This window comes from Amphibalanus amphitrite, unplaced genomic scaffold (genome assembly GCF_019059575.1).
Source record: "Amphibalanus amphitrite isolate SeventyFive unplaced genomic scaffold, NRLGWU_Aamphi_draft 000341F_arrow, whole genome shotgun sequence".
Lineage (NCBI taxonomy): Eukaryota > Metazoa > Arthropoda > Thecostraca > Balanomorpha > Balanidae > Amphibalanus > Amphibalanus amphitrite.
In genome coordinates this window covers 259,418-278,890 of record NW_024881836.1, presented here as the reverse complement: position 1 = coordinate 278,890, position 19,473 = coordinate 259,418, and the positions used below count along the sequence as shown (strand labels likewise).

The 19,473-nt window shown below is 46.8% G+C and overlaps 1 protein-coding gene across 5 annotated transcripts; it reads right to left on the bottom strand.

The window, feature by feature from the left end:
* Positions 1–2,770: 2,770 nt before the first annotated feature.
* LOC122388983 (cathepsin L-like) lies at positions 2,771–19,317 on the bottom strand. 5 transcript variants are annotated; one of them, XM_043380597.1, is made up of 15 exons: positions 19,301–19,317; positions 13,430–13,456; positions 12,343–12,389; positions 11,430–11,489; positions 10,187–10,342; positions 9,731–9,844; positions 9,334–9,429; positions 8,723–8,954; positions 8,146–8,306; positions 7,620–7,716; positions 7,096–7,253; positions 6,622–6,729; positions 6,060–6,153; positions 3,857–3,930; positions 2,771–3,453 (listed from the first exon to the last, which is right to left on the bottom strand). In XM_043380597.1, exons 2-15 carry the CDS (start codon positions 13,440–13,442, stop codon positions 3,379–3,381), a joined length of 1,485 nt encoding a protein of 494 aa, XP_043236532.1. In that variant the 5' UTR covers positions 13,443–13,456; positions 19,301–19,317; the 3' UTR covers positions 2,771–3,378. The 5 variants fall into 5 exon arrangements, with proteins under 5 accessions (XP_043236532.1, XP_043236534.1, XP_043236533.1 ...); XM_043380599.1 differs by lacking the exons at positions 13,430–13,456; positions 19,301–19,317 and adding an exon at positions 14,277–14,328; XM_043380598.1 differs by lacking the exons at positions 13,430–13,456; positions 19,301–19,317 and adding an exon at positions 13,625–13,635.
* Between the last annotated feature and the right edge of the window lie 156 nt (positions 19,318–19,473).

The window sequence follows — 19,473 nt, the reverse complement described above, 5'->3', positions numbered from 1 at the left end:
TTGACCTTTCGAGGTCAACATATATCATTCGATGCGGATTGACGAGAGGATCACGATGATGCCCTTAGTTTGTCCCTATCTTGACTAATTCGAAAGTTATTCGAGAAAAACTCTCTCCATATTCAGCGCCGCCATTTTGACTTTTTCGACCCCTGTGACGTCATCTTTGACCTGACCTGAAAATGACCTTAGTAAAAATTGTAGATCTTGACCGTGCATATCCGATGCCGTTTACCGCTTGTCGCTATCTTGCTTCGTTCTCGAGATCTCAGGGGGGGGGGGCGGTCATCCGCCCCCCCCCCCCCGTCGGTACTAAGTTGGCGCAGACCCCCGTCGGTGCGCGGGTTAACCCTATGGCAGGAGTGTACCGCTACAGCATCATTCTCGAAGAGAGGGGTGAAGAGTGGCAGGCTAGCTAGAAAATTTAGAGAAACAAGATAGGCAAAAATAATATTCAATTACCTGGCCTTGCCTATCGATTAGTGACCAAATAGTCATCTCGTTTTAATACAAGATTGCCATTAAGACGATTCCTATTAAATTCTAAGCTGATAAAAGCTGATTGAAATCGGTCATCTCAGCCTTGCTGGAGCTGCTACCGGATCTTTTTCCAAAATAACTTTTAGATATCAGGAAGAAATTTATGTCGATAGGCGTTATCACAAGTGTATTCGCGGCCATTGGGGCGACGTAAGAAAAGAAGAAACCAACTGGCCCCAAGAACTTTAAATTATCAGTTAGCATGCACCTTTTCCTTGATGTGTAGAGAATTTACCATTATTTGTTACAGAAAATTGCATTTAAAATCTTCCATTTATGCTTTTTTCATCGTTTGCGAAATATGTTCTTTTACTAAGCTAGAAACACTATTTAGAAATAGTTCCCGTGCATCATCAAGAACAATAGGGAAGGCTTGAAGTGAATAAAACAATTTAAACGGTTTTGTAATCTATGTGAAGGCACTTCTAAAATTGCCTGTAGAAATATTGAAGGCAAAAGTCCAACTTTTTCACAAGAAGGATGTCTATAAACCTATTTAACTTGTGACAACTCAGCCGGTATTTCGTCGCCTACAGCCCAGCTTTCCCTAGTGACCGATAGAGGCGCTGCTATCGATGTCCGCCCGTGCCGCCTATCGTTAAAGCGACAGTATTTTAAATCGGATTAGGTGAGATATGTGGATCGCTCATGATTTTTCAATACAATACAATAAAGATGGCCGATAGGGTTGTTGCCACCCCACCCCCGACGATTTGCTTCGTCATCACTCGAATCGCGTATGCAGCCGTATTTTTCAGCCGGCCAGGTCATGTCAGGCTAGGTCATTAAATTATAAAGTGACCCTCAGCACAGTCAAAAAATTTACAACTTCGCGAGTGCGACACCCTCAGTGGCCAGAAGTCTTACGCTAGGAAGAAGCAAGCTTTCGAGTCCTCACAACTTTTACGAGTTATACATAATCACTATTTTTATCAGGGTCACCTGAGGTCAGATTGGCCATGTTATCACTGTTATAAGCCAATGGAAAACAATAAAATGTGAAGGAGGCTGAAATTTTACATGACGTAAAATGTATAGTGCATTTGTTATTTACTTCATAAACACGGTCGGTAGGGATTGAGAAAAATGGCCATTGGCCAAGCATGATTTCGGTAATTGCCTCTTAAACCGCCTTGCCCCTCCAGCCCGAAACGTGAAGGTATCAATTGCTCCGAGCCTCCGAAAGATCCATCATTTTCACTCAGGATCGATGGAACAGGACAGTCGCACGTCAAACAGCGGCACATTTACAATATTCACTCGTACTCAACTTCGAGTAACATAAGAGTGTCTCATGCCTATATATTTTACGATATTTGCATGGCTTTCTTCTATCGTTTACTGGTTTCTAAAACCTCAGTTTTATGAGAATTGCCGTAATGTCGATTAAGTGCCCGTCCATATCAGAGCACATTTCACAAGAATGCACCCAGAAGCACAGTCTATTGGCCGTAACCCGATGGTAATCGCCGCCCCATTGTTCAACTTTGCCTGTCACGCCGAACTATATCTCTACCACGGCAGCCGTTGCCGCTCGGTAAAAACGGGCCGTTTTTTTACGACCGGCCGGCGGGTGGCTGGCATTCCTTAGGGAAACATAAGGCAGCTCGGCGGTCAGCTGCCGCCGTTTTTATACCCAGTCATCAAATCGAGGGAAGGGCGCGGCCGCCCGAACCGGCGCAAAAAGCACCGTCTTCCGCACCGCCGACTAAAAATTTGATCCCTCGCGCGGTGGAAAAGCCCTAATGGTTATTAGCTAATATGAACGAAGCCTTCCGGCTGAATTATAGGCTCCTAAAATTACCCTACTAATACATTACCTTATCAATACCATGTCAAATTGTGTAAACTGAAATGTCTTTTCATGCCGTCCAGGGGAAACAGACTGCACTTTTACATTCCACGTACTTTTACGAAGCCAGCTCGAACGTTGTTGTTGATAATGAGTGCATGGGACCCCGATAGACCGTAGCGCCATCACTGGCGGTACAGTATAAATTTCCGCCATTTTAAGTCCGGAATAAGCGATGCGATTTGGTGGCAGAGGGCTAGTCAGCCTACCCATGTGGCGTGGACAGTCTGCTTAGTGCGGGCAGAGAGGACCTCGGCCTTAAGAGAAGTGAAAGTTTTTTTTTGAACTCTTAGTGACTTTTTCAAAGAAAAAATTAAGACTTAATGCTTAAGACATCACGTCCATGAGCACTACAAATCAAAATGCCACTAAACACTATTCCAGAAACATGATGCCCCATATATTGTTTCCTTATAAAGAGTGGTACATACGCTATACCACAGCCACCACTGCTATCTACCGCTAAAATATATCTGCGGCTTGAAGAACAACTAATGGCACATATACCAAGTCACTAATACTATACAGCATACATTCCAAGGGAGCAGAGTAGCGTTCTATTTAAGGCTCGTCTAAGGCTCGCAAACGGCGAATCATATAAAACGTGAAGTATAACGTAGACGGTAAAATATGTAAGAAGGTAGTATAATCTCAGCTGAAGTATTCATAATACGACTTATAAAAATAAGCTCATTTTCTATGGAATATCTACCAAAATAAGGGCCACTGAATACAAGTGACGTACACTAAGTTGTATGCAGTAGCGTATAAAACACGTCTGAAAAAAAATCACCACAACATCTATCGATGGACCAACAATAGCGCTGAGAATCACTGTACATACTTGAAGCCACGTCTAATCAGCAGTTTGAGTAAATATTTCCCAGTCTGCCCCATAGCCGCTGACCGGGATAGGTCACTGAGTCCGGCTGGCCGCGGGACTGCGGCAGCCACTCCGTCATCCCGTGCCGGGCCGAGCGTGGTGCTCAGGCCACGATAGAAGAGGAGGCCATGTCCTGGACGCCGCACTCGTCGCTACCCCGGTACAGGCGGAAGTAGCCCTGTGGGAGCGGTCGCAGCACGGTCACATGCATGTCAGCGGGGATACAGTACCGCAGAGGGCAGTCTGAGTCAACAGTCTACCAGTCACCGGGGGAACACAGGTAGGCACATTGACCCTTTATCCAGCCAAACCTTCCTAACGGCCACTGATGCACCGTGAATCAGATATTGGTGATGAAGTACTTGCTTTTGCATACACTTTTCCCCAAAACACGTGTTATAAGATCATCCTAAGTCCTAACCCACGGATAACTGAAACATTTGGCAAGACGGTGAGCTACTATGAGTAGTCCCTAATGTACACATTGACACAGAACAGTGGATGCTTCAAACGACGTCCACCGGATGTCCCTAGAGCGGCAGGGGGGGGGGGGGCGTCACCGTTGCCGCTGCAAAACGTACCTGCTCCCCCCAGTCGGCACCCCACGAGTTCTTCACGATCCAGAACGGCTTCGTCTTGTTCACCACTGGGTAGGCTGCAAAACACGGGGGCATTGCGTCAGTCTGACAGCTTCGCTTTCATAAGGACAGCGTACAGGAAGCTCTTCTCTCCCTGGGAGGTTTTCACCTAGTATTATTATTGTTAATGCCCTGTTCCTGTGATGGGAGGAAAATCCGTATCTTGAGACTAATCCGAGTCGCGTTAAGTACCAACCCCGAATCCGCTGAAGAAGCACACACATACTTGTTCATCATCATCATCATCATGTATTCGTATGGCATCCGTTTAAAACACGGCTTTTCAGCACAAGAGTCATTCCATATATGCACTGTCCTTAAAGCTAATGATCTAAAAACCTACTAAAATACTACGAATAAGCCATTTGTACTCATTTTCTAAGAGATGCTGTTAAAATCCAAGTTACCTACAAGCGTATTTTAAAATCAGCGGCGGATGAGATCTATTCTATCTGGGTAAGACCAGCCCGACATTTCCGCATCCCCGCGCGGAACGCTACGACCGTGCTGGCGTGGCGAACCTCGTTCGGCGTCTCGTTCTAGCTCGCTGCTGCCCGAAACCCGAAAGAACGTCTGGCGAGCTCCGTGCGGACCCGCGGAAGTTGCAGCATTCCCGCCATTGATCCTCGCGTTTCCCTCTCGGTTACACAATCGCGACGCTGCAGCAGGTCTCGCAAGTGCGATGGTGCATGGACAGAGTTGAGGAGGCGGTGCACCATGGCGAGGTCACGTTCTGTGATGAGTTGTTCTACTCTCGGCCACTCAAGCTCAGTAAGGTGAGGCGTGATATGCTGATGACGTCGGCAGCATTTAACTATTCGTGCACCATGATTAATTATTTTTTGAACGCGTTTTCGCTGTGTAGCGTTGCATGCTGCCCACACTGTCGCGCAATACATTATGTGTGGGAACACCAGGGCCTCAATAATCAATTTCTTGACTTCCTGTGGCAGCCGACGGGAGAATTTGGAGAGACCTATCTGAATAGTATAAGAACGTTTTACTATATTCGAAATATGTTTTTCAAACGTGAGGTTTTCATCCAAAATAAGCCCAAGAATTTTAGCGTTTGAAGTGGGGCGGAGCATTGTTTCTCCAAATTGAACTTTCAGCTCATTTCCTATTCTTCTTTGACGTGTGGAGAATAGAACGATCTCTGTCTTTTTGGGATTAATTTTTAGTGAATTTTCTGTAAACCACCGCTGAGCGTCGCTCAGCGTTTGTCCAATTTCAAGCTCCAACTGATGAATATGCTTGGGGTGACCACTGTGAATGAATTGAACGTCATCAGCATATAAAACCATCTTAGTGTCACTTAAAAATGAGGTCAGGTCATTTGTGAATAACAAAAACAGCACTGGCCCCAAAATCGATCCTTGGACCACGCCATGCGTTATTGGAGCGGTCTCCGCAGATCCCCCGCGTACTCTGTGGTGGCGGCCTCTGAGCCAGTCACTGAACCAATGAGTGTCCACGCCGTACCAGCCAAGTTTGTCCAGGAGCCGGCCATGCTGAACGCTATCAAAAGCCTTGGAGGTGTCGATCGCTGTCAGACAACCGATCTTACCCTCGTCTATGACTCGAGTGATGTAGCTGACCGCGTCCAACATCGCCGACTCCGTGGACCTCCCCGGCCGAAAGCCGTGCTGCTCCTCACACAGCACACCGTGGGACAACAGGTAATGCAATAGTTGATCACAAACGACTCTCTCAGTGAGCTTCGCCACAGTAGAAATGATCGACACTGGCCTGTAATTGTTAACATCACTTGTGCATCCCGCCTTGTGGATTGGGACCACAGTTGCGACTTTCCACTCGCTCGGGAGCTCTCCAGTAACGATTGAGGCGTTTATCACGTTTAACAAATGCGGAGCTATCACCGGAAAGGTTAGTCGCAACATGCTCACTGTGATCCCATCCTCACCGCACGCATTCGATGATGACAAGCGCTGCAGTGCCGAGTGAAGCTCGGGCAGAGTGACTGGATGCACCCCTAAAGTTGTTAACTCCCTAAAGTAAAAAGAGGCGCCACTCACATTTCTCTCCGGTGATATCGGTTACAGTCACTCACATTTTTCTCCGAAGGTGATACTAGGGTCACAGTCACTTACATTTTTCTCCGAGGGTATGGGTTACAGTTACTCACATTTCTCTCCGAAGCCGACGAGCAGCACTCCGTGGTCGATGGCCGAGGCGCGGCACAGGAACGACCACACGTCGATGATCCCGCCGCGGTAAAACTGAAACACAACACAGCTCAGTCCGAGGCGTGGTGAAACCGAAGTCTGAGGTAAAACCGAACCGAAACACAACACAGTCAATTCGGTTCGAGGGTGTTAAAATCAAACACAACACAGCTATCTCGGTACGAGCCGCGGTAAAACTGAAACACAGCTCAGTCCGAGCCGCGGTAAGACTGAAACATGGGGACAGTTTTAGAACAAACCCAGAACTAGCTCAGTCCGTGGGTTGGCCGGGTCGCCTCGACCGATTCACAAGGGCGCTGAACACCACTAACCACTTAACACTCGACGAATGGCGGTCGCGCCGGTGCAATGTAGTACGGAGCCATCCAGCTGCGCTCAATGGACCAAAGTGTACCAAGTGCGACACCCCTGCGCCCGACCGTGGACCAGGTAAGACACCACTGCGCCCGGCAGGCTCCGCGGGTCTCTCATCCACCTACTGCGGACCGGACCAGCACTCACCATCAGGGGGTTGGCGTTGACGCCGATCGAGACGGGTCCGTTCTTGTAGAGCCACTTCTGAATGTCGGCCTCGTTTTTGGGCAGGTCCAGACTACCAGTCAGCTTCACCTGCGACAGTACGGAACAGCCACAGACGAGTGTTAGGCGGTGTCGGAGGGCGGTGCACACACACGCAAGAAAAAAATATGTATCAAACAGTTGGTGATAAAGATGCTGACATTTAAATAAATATATTATACAACCAACTACCGCACAGGCGTCGGAGGCAGCTACAGCACTGCGCACCAGGCCAAAATGTTCTCAGAAGGAGCAGCAGCGCTGGACGACGGCCAAAAAATATTCAAAAGGAACAGTTCTGGGCAATTATAATCCAAGGTAATCGGTATGACACGGGCCCGTGGTCTAAGGACTCCAAGGGAGCAACACTTCGACAGCCCGCTCGATTAGCAGCAGCCCCACACCGCTGGCGCCTACCCTGAGGTCGGTGCGGTTGAGCCGACACTGGTCGTTGCGTCCCTCGTACGGGTAGTCCTTCTCCTCCTCGAGTCCGCCGAGGAACTCGATGAACTTGTAGGCCTGGTCGGGCAGGCCGCCCTGGCAGCCGTGGTCGTCGGTGTCGCAGTCCACCAGCTCTGGGGAGCGGCGGGAAGTGGGGCGGACGGTCAGGCACACCGCTATAGACTGCCGGTCCAGTGCCATTACGCTCCGCAGCACCACGACAGTACCACCAAAGGTACTGTGACATGTATCAGCAACGAGAAAACATGTGGATGACTGTAGCCTTATCAAAAGTGGTGTACAAAAGTAAGAGATCTACGTTCCCTCAAACGTCATCATCAATAACAAATACATGTTTTTCGCTAAAACAGACAAAGCTTAACACTCCTGCATTTTGTTTTAGGTACCTAGTTTTAATTTTAAACCACACCGTATTCGTTTTTACTCAGTCAGACAGTCGAGTACTGTACTTTTAGAGCAGGCAATTCGCAGTGGCTCACCCTGCTCGGAGAGTGACAGGAGCTGTCCGTGTTTGATGAAGTACTGTCCCTCAACGTTACCGGTGACGGAGAAGGCCCAGCAGCTGCCGCACTGACCCTGTACGCAGGGACAGGGCGCCGTCAGAATAGTCAGGGAAGGACAGGCAGTCACAAACCGCAAGGCCAGCTCAACGTCAGGGCAGGGCAGGCAGACTCGCAGACCACATGGTGGGGTCATCGTCAGGACAGGGCAGACACTCACACAGGACCCGCTACGACACGCATGCAAAAGACCACCGGTCATGTCACCATTGCACATATTACAAGCGTGCTCTAAAAGTATAAATCTGACCAGCTTTGCTTTCAATATTTCAATATTTCTGACAATAATTATGAATGGAAAGCTAAAACTTCCGAGAACGTAAAACACTACTAAAAACTATTCACGAGCATCTCATCCAAGCATTAGCCTTACAAACATTCGCTATCATTAGCCACAGCCCATCCTGACACCACCGACCGCAGAGCCCCGGCAGCGGTGTCGCACCTGGTTTTTGACGGGGGTCACGGCGCCCTTCTCGCGCCAGTCCCAGTTGGTGGGCATGCCCTGCACCTCGGGGATGGCTGCCGTCTGTCGGAACCGGCCGTCGGGCGCCGGCCGCGGCAGACTGGTGTCCAGGCCCAGCTGGGTGGCGCGGAACTCCTCCACTGCGGCACACACGAGCTGGTCACAACACACCAGAGGGTGATGGGATTGAAAAGACCACGCTCGTTGACCTTTACAGGATTTATTTTGTCGAAGGTATGGCGATACTTATGTTTTGGACAAACGTTTTGAGTTCATGTCAGCATCACCGACATTATATAACTTTACTATAATGAGGTGCACATAAACTAGAGCATTGTCCGGAGTCGAAGACTAAAAGTGGAATCAGAGTCGGAGTCCCCGAGAATCAATAGACTTTGCCAGCCGAACAGACCTAGTCTGCCAGCCGCCCGGAATCGGACACAAAACCAAGAGTCCGTGAGATTACAAGGCAAGCACTCGCCGCTTCATTTACCAATCCTACAATACGACTGACTGTTAACCAATCACAGCGGCGTCTCGTCCACCCGAGTCTCACCGGTCATATCACTAAACTTGGTGACGCCGTACTGGGCCGTGCCCCGCTCCATTCGCTGGAAGTTGCGCGCGTGCTTCATGTTCTCGCCAAACACGCGCATCCGTCGCGCGTACTCCTCGGTGCTCGGATAGGTGCGGTTGAAGAGGCGCACAAATTCGCCAAACTGGGCGCGCAGCCGCTTACTGGCGGCGCCCGCCGGCTTACCGAACTTTTTCTTGCTCTTTCCGTGGCCCTGCGGTAGAGACGGACGGCGGTTACGAGCGGTAGGGGGGGGGGGGGGGGGTTAAGCAGCCTCAGACTCAGAGGAGGCACAGTACATACAGACCCAGTGTGTCGATACGCGATGGTGATGTTTGATGGGTCAGTAGCTGGCCATGGGACACTTGAACAGGTTACAATTTCAAAATAAGCACTGAGATGTAGCTACTACTGACACAGGGGAAGTTACTGCGCGGCGACTGCAGAAACAGCTTTGCAGCGGACTAGACGTTTGTAGATATACCAGTAATACAGCTCAGCTCAAGGACCTGAATCTGCTACCTATCATAGTATTTATTTAAGTTTTCGGTCGGTTGTCCTCTCATGAAGCGCCGCCCGGCCCAGTGACTGACTTTGTGTTTGTGCGCCGCCACCGGCCGGGTGCAGCGGTGCTTGGTGAGCTCACGGCGACCTGTCCACGGCTGGTCGTACACCACCAGCCGACACGTCTGCCACGTGGAGGGGGGCGGTCAGTGGTCACTGGTTTGCAGACAGCAGTCGGCAGACGGGCAGTCAGAGGTCAGTGGTCAGCCTGGTCATACACTTGTACAGCTTCAAGTGTTAACAATGTTCATGCACTTGCATATTACATGCACATCACAATATTATCAAATGTTGCATAATACACAGTAAATATGTTTTTTTCCGGGAATACGGGATTATGCGCGCAAGTATCTCCGATAGAAAGATACGTTAATAAGCGTCCGCCATCATTGTTCGGGGGGGGGGGGGCGAGTAGTGAGCACTGACCACGATCCGGGGCCGATCGGCGGGCTCGCACTCTAGCGCCGACGGGCCGGCCTCCTGATGGCAGCCCGTCTCCACCAGGGACACCTCCAGCTTGTAGTTGGTGCCGGAGACCAGCTGTGGCACGAGACAGCCGTCAGAGAGCGGTACACGGTGGGAGCACCGCGCCCATAGTCACCTATCTATCTATCACCCCTAGTAGTAGTCACCTATCTTTGCATCTTAATTATGCCTGCTATTTCAAAGATGATATTCCTGTAGTTAAATATATGGCTTAACTTTTTAACTGGACAGCTAATGGACTTAAATGAAGGACATAAAATACGGTCCTCTGTCAACAACGATTATATGATACAGGGGTAGCCTCAGGAAAGGCTGAAAAATCAGAATGAGGCACTTTCCATCATCAAATCAGTCAGTTGTCGCGACGAACAACGACAGCGGTCGGTACATACGTACCTGCTTGTGGATCTTATCCACGGACTTCAGCGTGAAGAACTTCTCGCTCTTGATGTGCGGCTGGAGGAGCGGCACAGCGAACCTGGCCATGGTGATCACCGTCTGGTCGGCCTCTGCGTGCTCGCGGTACTCTCCCAGACCGGCGGCGCCATCGCCCTGTCGACACCGGGTGGACACACTGTACAGAGAGCGGTATATTACGGCACAGAGGGTGTACGTACAGTCCACAGCAGAAGTAATGTGGGGTTTCAGTCATGGGTATGTTCTGCTTCTGAAGCTTAGGAACGATTAGCCAGACTACAATGAAACTTTGAATGTAGCTTATATGTATCGTCACCCTTGCAGCTGCAACTTTAGCTATTGACATCTTCTTTTCGATCACTCCGCATTTAACAATCGCCAGTCAAAGCCAACCGTTGAGATTGGTAAAACCCTACATTACTTTAGCGGTGGGCTGTACATCGGACCCCGGAGGACTCGAGATCTCACGGGGAAGGCTGTAGTAGAAACTCTGGTAGGTCAGTAGAGCTAGGCATAAAGAGGGATCTAAAACAAGTCTTCTTCTGAGGCGAGACAAGAAATAATGACGTAAGGAATAAACATAGTGAAAATTGAATTCAACATTAAAACTGCACAGATTCTGAATAATGGTTGAAACAAAGGGTTGGAGGAGGCTGGAGGATATACAGAAAACAGACCCATCATAAGGATGACCTGTCCAAAGCTGCAAGTAGCCTGATTTGAGTGAGTGACCAGTGGAACTATCCAAAATTGAGCATTATGCTTGAAAAGAACTCACTGAGACACATCTGAAGCAGCCCTGATATTGGAATTTGGGGGATAAATGATGGGTAAAAGTCAGGTCAATGAATCTTATAGTTGTAAAGTCATGTGACATAAACATTTTTTCTTGCCAATTTTGATTAAATGGCTCAATGAAAGTATTGCTTGAGTAGTAAGAGGGCAGATTCAGCAGGTCAAGTGTTGAAAAGCTTTCAACAAATGATGAGGCAAAGGTCAGTTAAAAAAAATGTATATGTTTCTTGCAGATGTGAATAGAGATAAGAAGAATAATGGTGCAAGTTGATTTTATGTATGATACCTCATTTTCAGTTATAATACTTTTCTACCCCACCACAAGGCAGGTAGGTACTAACCACTAGGTAGGTATCTAAGCAAAACAAGATAATCAATACCAATATGATATGATCAGTATAAGCATGCTGGATCAGGCCATCCTTACCAGCAGAAAAGCCAGACCTGCCACCACCACAAGCTTCCACATCATGAAGGTGTGTGAAACCTGCAACAGAGCAGTGTTACCAGCAGAACACTATAGCAATTCTTACAGGAACCAACCCATCTCATCCTGGTATCATAAGCTGTGCATCATACCTGACTAAAACAACATGACACTGGCAGCACTGACATCACATAAGGCAAGGGGTTCCAACTCTATCACCTCAAAAAAGTCTTTAGACAATAACCCCTCTACATTTGTCATGGTACTTTTCTTATTAGCCATCAATTGATCATCTGTGTCTAAGACTGAGATACCTACTGATAACTGCAGAACATAGAGAATAAAAATTATTTGTTCCATCACAACAATGGGATTCTCAGTATCATGCTTGATAAATAATTAGGGACAATAATGTGGGGGAATCAGAAAAACAACATCAGGGAAACAACTCAAACTGAAATTCTTGGAGAAAAGCAACTCTTAAATTGCAGGTAAATTATTAAATTCAAGCATCATCCCTTTCAAGAAATGATTTAAAATTTTAGGTTAGTTATTCTGCAGTTAGCTCCAGACCTAACTTAACCAAACCTTACCTAACCTAAATCACTTTATCTAGCCTAGCCTCCTGAAATCTACAGCTTTTTAGGCACAGTTTTAAAAAAGTTAAAGACCAACTTCAAAATGTTCACATGCATTTCAAACTTAAGCTTTTTGAATTTGGCCTTTAACTTTTTTAAACTGCACCTAAAAAGGTGTAGAACTTAAGGAAATTCACCAATTTTTACACAGGGTTGTGAACTAAATAAGCAGTTTTGTAGCTTGAGCTGAGACTAGCACAAATCAGGAGCTTTTACAGCCCAATGATCATCCTAGGCTAAGACAAAGATTTATCATTCTGAAATCATTCTCTTACCTGCCCAGGAATGCTTCCCTTACAGAAAATGCCAATAATCCTGCAACCTGTGGCAAAAATCAATCATCAGTCAAACAGCATGCAGTTGGTGACAGCCAGGTAATATGATTGGTCAATGCATAATCATAATCAGCCTCCACTGCCAGACTGGAAAAATCCCTATGACCTGTTATAGCACACAAGATATGCCAGGGACTCAGTCATGCACTGACATTTTGTGCAAGGGATTTAGTGCTGACGCCGCTGACATTTTGAGCATGATCAGCGCAGGCCGCAGACAGTTGGAGTCTGGAGATTAGCTTATTTCTGCCAAATTCTAGCCTTATTTACCATTTGAGCATCCATATGCTTATCAATGCCACTAATTCCAAGGTTTGATAGCAAATAATAAGGACAATGGACAAGAAGCAATCTGAACAATCAACGGAAATACTTTTCCGTGATGGTGGCAAGCTTTTTCTTTCTTAGAGTCCAAAACTTTTCAATTGAAGGGTTCCCAACTAGGGACAGAGCCACTAAATATATTTTGAAATTCCTCTGGTAGGCAAAATTCAGCATTTTTTAAACTGAAGTAAGATAACTAATTGGCTAAATGTGGCAAGAAAGTGCCTATTCCTGAACCCCCGTTAAAAAACTTATCCAAAAATTTTATGGATACTATTTATTTTACTATTATTATTTATGGATTATAAATAAACCTTACAAAAGCAGATCTACCCTATTTTTGAAGAACCTAGTAAGTGTCAAGGTGACGAAACGGAGAAAAACGAGGAAACGTTAACGTGTGCTAGCCTAAGCAAATGCGCATAACATGCATCAACCTGAATAGTGTTTCTATATGTATTTTATGTGCGCAATTCAGAAATGCTATCCAAATTTTTCAAATGCTTACCGATAATGTAAATGTGGACTTGCTAGATTAGCTGTGGCATTGGACGAAGAGGGAAAACCTAGCATGGTTACTTACTACGTTTTTCTGTGCCAGATGTGCTTTATCTATGAAATAGGTTGTCAACAAAACTGAAACAGTTGTCATTTCAAGAATGCTCCCATGAAGAAATTCTTTGTAGTTTTGTGCTCATCTTACCTTGCTGAACCATTTCCTGCTCTTAGTCTTGTATTTAAATCAAAAATGAAGATTTTTCCTTAAAAAAAGGCTGAAAAGTGGGTGGGGCTCCGCCCCCCCCCTGTTCCTACGCCTATGGACCAGACGGCTCATAAAGAAGTGATTTTCACGAGTGCTGTTCACGGGCACCTGCCGTAGCTGCAGCTCGGTGTTTACCCGTGGCCATAGATCCCGCGGCTGACCGCCGAGCCGCAGCTACCGCAGGTCCCCGTCAACAGGGCCACGGTCATTTTTTTTTAGAAGTTACACCTGCATATCTGCAGTATACGCCATCTCATCATCATGCTGGCTGACTACAGTGCCTCGGCATGCATCAGTATCTCTCGCTATCTTCAACACAACCCAAATCAAAATAGTTTATCCTACTAACGCACTTAACACACCCTAATATCGTGCTCTTAAGACGCATTCGGTATCGCAGAGGCAGACGTAGATTACACTGGGTCCCTCAGGAACTCCTTGGGAACGTCAGGAAGAGGTGCAGGGATACTGGATCCGGCACCCCTGCCACTCGTACCACCGGGGCCCGGCGGCTCGGCACACGCAGCAGATGTCGGCCCGCTCAAGGACACCGCGAAAGTTTGTCAGTGTGGCTCTCCACAGTTCAAAAATCGGGGTTCACACTGATAAGTTGCAATAGCGACTCCGGGGCGGTGAAGCGAAGTTTAGGTTTTCTAGAGCACATCAAGTTGCTACATGCATCAACCTTGATGTGCCATCAACCTCGCTCATGTAGCCAGCAGTAACAGACAGACCCAACCAGGGGAGTGGGCTTCCTAAAGCGCGGAAGTCGCGAATGGGCGAGAACCTGGGCCCTGTTTCACCGGTGATAGCAGGGCCCGGGCCCTGTTTCACCGGTGATAGCAGCAAGCTGCTATCACGTTTCGCGAGCTGACGTCATGTCGTGACGCCATACTGTTGTCGTAATGGGTAGTTCCGGCGCACGATTGCCGCGACCTTGGCGGCGGCATTAAGTGACGTATGAGCCTAAAAGTAAGAGTTTACGCAGTCATGATAGTATATATATTTTTGATATATATTTTTTCAATATGATGTATTTAAAAGAAGTTGGGTTTAGGAAAAATTTGGACATTAACTTCGAACATTTAGCTGATGACGTAAAACAATATTGCGGCAATCGTGCGCCAGAATTGCCCCTTACGTCAGCAGTATGACGTAATCACATTACGTCAGCTCGCGCAATTTGATAGTGGCTTGCTGCTATCACCGGTGAAACAGGGCCCCTGTTTCACCGGTGATAGCAGCAAGCTGCTATCACGTTTCGCGAGCTGACCTCATGTCGTGACGCCATACTGTTGTCGTAATGCAGGGGGCGTCGAAGTCTAGTTCCTACCAAACTGGCACTCCCATGCCTACGTCACCACGAGGACGCCCGAGGGCATTTACATGTTGAAGATAGGGAAATTGCCATAGTTTAGAGCCGCCTGGAGGGCAACCTTGAGATAGATGATAATGTAAATGTGTGCTAATATGATCATCAACATGTCATTTATCCAAATCCAGGGTCAATTAATCGATATCTTGTCACGTTTTCCAGTGGTGATGCGCTAACTTTCGTGGTTCTTGCAGCCAATAAGGGTGTTTCATAGTGCGATTCAGCCGCATTATCGACTTTAATGCCATAAACCGCCACGGAACATATGATTTGCAGCTCCCTGGCGTGATAGCTGCCAGTAGGGCTTCAGAGTCGGAGTCATGAAGTCGGTCGGAGTTGACAGTTCTGACCTGAGTCGTCGAGTCAGGGTCAGAGTCGATTTTATAAGCTGGAGTCTGAGTCAGTCACCGAAATTCGATCCCCTCCGCAGACCTTTCAGGGTTCCGTAGTCGGAGTTGTAGTCGGTCCGAGTCGACAGTTCTGACCAGAGTCAGAGTCAGAGTCGATTTTGAAAGCCAGAGTCGGAGTCGGAGTCACCAAAAATCCATCGCCTCCGCAGACCTGCTAGGGCTGTGGAGTCGGAGTCGGTCAGAGCCGACATTTGAAATCAAAGTCAGAGTTGATGTTTGAAAGTCTGAGTCAGAGTCGGAGTCATCAAGAAACCCATGGACGATCTGCAGTGCCATGCAGTAAGGGCGCTGCCGATCGTTGCCCTGAATTGCCTATGATTTATAAATTGAATGAATAGATGGCAATTAATTAGGTACCTTCTATTATTCATCCCTTGCCACTTGGAGGACTTACTTTCAGTAGAAAAAGGCGCATTATTTGTTTGTTTATTTATTGACAAATATTTTTTAAGCAGTTAGGGATACCGACACAAAACACAATGATAGCATTAGCACCTCGCTGGTGCAAATCATTGCTAGATAGATGTTGAAATGTGTTGCCATTGAAGTACCTACTGATTTTCCTGGCGGCTCTCGTTTTCAAGTAACTACTGGTCTTGTAAGATGTCTTGATTGCTCACCGTCTGGCGTCTAGTTCCAAGGTTTTCTGAAAGCTAATCAAACGTTACCATGGCTGCTCTTGATGGCATAGCGCTTGCTGGTTCTGGGTTCTTATTTGGTGGTTCTTGCGTCTGATCTTGTTGCTTCATGTTCCATCACATCACATTAAATTTCTAATGGAACAGACACTTCTACCTTTTATTTCACTCTCAGTCGACTTGCATTAACCCATGTGGCCTGCTGGCCCTTTTATTTCCACGATAGAATCTACCAATTATTGAAAAAGCCTCGGATAAAAAGCAAGAAGACTATGTCAAGTTAAATAATTGCGACGGTCCTAGAAAACCAGAAGAAAAATATCAAATAGCCTCTCCACCTCACTTCCCTCACTTCATAACAAAAACTTCGCAGCAAAACATGCGAAAGAGTCCTTAGCAACGCCTTAGCAACGCACTTGTCTGAAGTGCGCAATATGTGTCGCATCTGGAAAATTTAGTAGCTACTTGATTATTCAACTAGAGTTGGACTATATAAGCTAGGCTTTTATATAGAAAATAAGTGTTTGCTTATCGAATTTATAGCAACTGGTTGCTTAACTTCGAAATAATGATTTATTACAGAAAAAGCTTGTTTGCGACATATTTGTAAAGAAACAACGGAAATAGCTTTGACTCGTACGCTATTCTAGTACATTTTTGGTAGAAAACTTCGTCCAACCTTATGTTTTAGGGCCTTGTCGTAATGGGTAGTTCCGGCGCACGATTGCCGCGACCTTGGCGGCGGCATTAAGTGACGTATGAGCCTAAAAGTAAGAGTTTACGCAGTCATGATAGTATATATATTTTTGATATATATTTTTTCAATATGATGTATTTAAAAGAAGTTGGGTTTAGGAAAAATTTGGACATTAACTTCGAACATTTAGCTGATGACGTAAAACAATATTGCGGCAATCGTGCGCCAGAATTGCCCCTTACGTCAGCAGTATGACGTCATCACATTACGTCAGCTCGCGCAATTTGATAGTAGCTTGCTGCTATCACCGGTGAAACAGGGCCCAGCAAGCTACTATCAAATTGCGCGAGCTGACGTAATGTGATGACGTCATACTGCTGACGTAAGGGGCAATTCTGGCGCACGATTGCCGCAATATTGTTTTACGTCATCAGTTAAATGTTCGAAGTTAATGTCAAAATTTTTCCTAAACCCAACTTCTTTTAAATACATCATATTGAAAAAAATATATATCAAAAATATATATACTATCATGACTGCGTAAACTCTTACTTTTAGGCTCATACGTCACTTAATGCCGCCGCCAAGGTCGCGGCAATCGTGCGCCGGAACTACCCATTACGACAACAGTATGGCGTCACGACATGACGTCAGCTCGCGAAACGTGATAGCAGCTTGCTGCTATCACCGGTGAAACAGGGCCCTGAGCCCTGATCGGCGGCCGGCTAGTACTCTTGCCCGCGCTCACATACGTGCACGTTACCCCGGCAACGGGCTATTGACCAATGAGAAGCGAGAAAAGTGTTACGTCACTGCGATTTTTCATATACCTGTGCCCCCCGGACGTGACGTAGTGTGCTCGCGCGCGTGCAGGGTCTCTGCGATCGAAAAAGAGCGCTAGCAGCGCGCCACTCGACGCCGCAATTGTCAAAAGCGGCGTGTTAGTATGCTTTATTATGAATGATGTGTGTAAAAGTGAGTTTTTATGTTGTTTATTTGGAGGAAATGGTTGGAATAAATTAAGTTATTTTTATTTCTGTTGGTTGGAGTTTTTATTCAAAAGATTTCGGTCTATACCATTGATATTTACTGAAAATGCCTTCGCTTGAATAAATTGCAGATATTTGGCAACTGAAGTGTTGGGTAAGCCTAAATGATATGTAACAAGGTAAGAGACACCCTGATTATCATTTGAGAAACGAAAATATATGAATTTTCCTTATAAGACTCGCTCAATATGCTGCTCCGCGGTTTATGCCCCGAGGGTGTCCGAGGGTTCCCGTTAGTTTGTCGTTGGCGCTCGGCTCGCGCGCGAGCCGACGTCACCGCCTGTGACGTCGGCTCGCGAAATACGTCATACCCTGCACACAAAATAGCCGGCTGCCGAACAGCGCTCTGGTATGCGACACTTTATCACAATGCACATCAGAGCGCTGTTCGGCAGCCGGCTATTTTGTGTGCAGGGTATGACGTATTTCGCGAGCCGACGTCACAGGCGGTGACGTCGGCTCGCGCGCGAGCCGAGCGCCAACGACAAACTAACGGGAACCCTCGGACACCCTCGGGGCATAAACCGCGGAGTAGCATATTGAGCGAGTCTTATAAGGAAAATTCATATATTTTCGTTTCTCAAATGATAATCAGGGTGTCTCTTACCTTTTTACATATCATTTAGGCTTACCTAACACTTCAGTTGCCAAATATCTGCAATTTATTCAAGCGAAGGTATTTTCAGTAAATCTCAATGGTATAGACCGAAATCTTTTGAATAAAAACTCTAACCAACAGAAATAAAAGTACCTTAATTTATTCCAACCATTTCCTCCAAATAAACAACATAAAAAGTCACTTTTACACACATCATTCATAATAAAGCATACTAACACGCCGCTTTTGACAATTGCGGCGTCGAGTGGCGCGCTGCTAGCGCTCTTTTTCGATCGCAGAGACCCTGCACGCGCGCGAGCACACTACGTCACGTCCGGGGGGCACAGGTATATGAAAAATCGCAGTGACGTAACACTTTTCTCGCTTCTCATTGGTCAATAGCCCGTTGCCGGGGTAACGTGCACGTATGTGAGCGCGGGCAAGAGTACTAGCCGGCCGCCGATCAGGGCCCTGTTTCACCGGTGATAGCAGCAAGCTACTATCAAATTGCGCGAGCTGACGTAATGTGATGACGTCATACTGCTGACGTAAGGGGCAATTCTGGCGCACGATTGCCGCAATATTGTTTTACGTCATCAGCTAAATGTTCGAAGTTAATGTCAATATTTTTCCTAAACCCAACTTCTTTTAAATACATCATATTGAAAAAATATATATCAAAAATATATATATACTATCATGACTGCGTAAACTCTTACTTTTAGGCTCATACGTCACTTAATGCCGCCGCCAAGGTCGCGGCAATCGTGCGCCGGAACTACCCATTACGACAACAGTATGGCGTCACGACATGACGTCAGCTCGCGAAACGTGATAGCAGCTTGCTGCTATCACCGGTGAAACAGGGCCCAGGACTCAGCGCAAAATGGGATGTTCAGGTCTCTTTGGTCGAGGTAAAACCTAGCATGCAGCAACTTGTCACATGCTGTGTTTTTCTTTGTCAAACCGAAGACGCCACTGGACTTGCTATATTCTACCCCTTTAATATCTCAGTTTTGGAGAAAGTTATGAAAAAAGCGATACCAGAAACGAATCCGTCGTTCCCGAAAAACCCCGTTAGCATCTCTAACTCTCTAACTCATTTTTGTTTACATTGGCGCTTACTAACCCCGCGTTCGATGTCTCTCGGACGGCGAAGATTCTACGCCGTCCGGCCAATCACGTTCCATAACTGCAGCCGAGCCCCCTCTGACCTT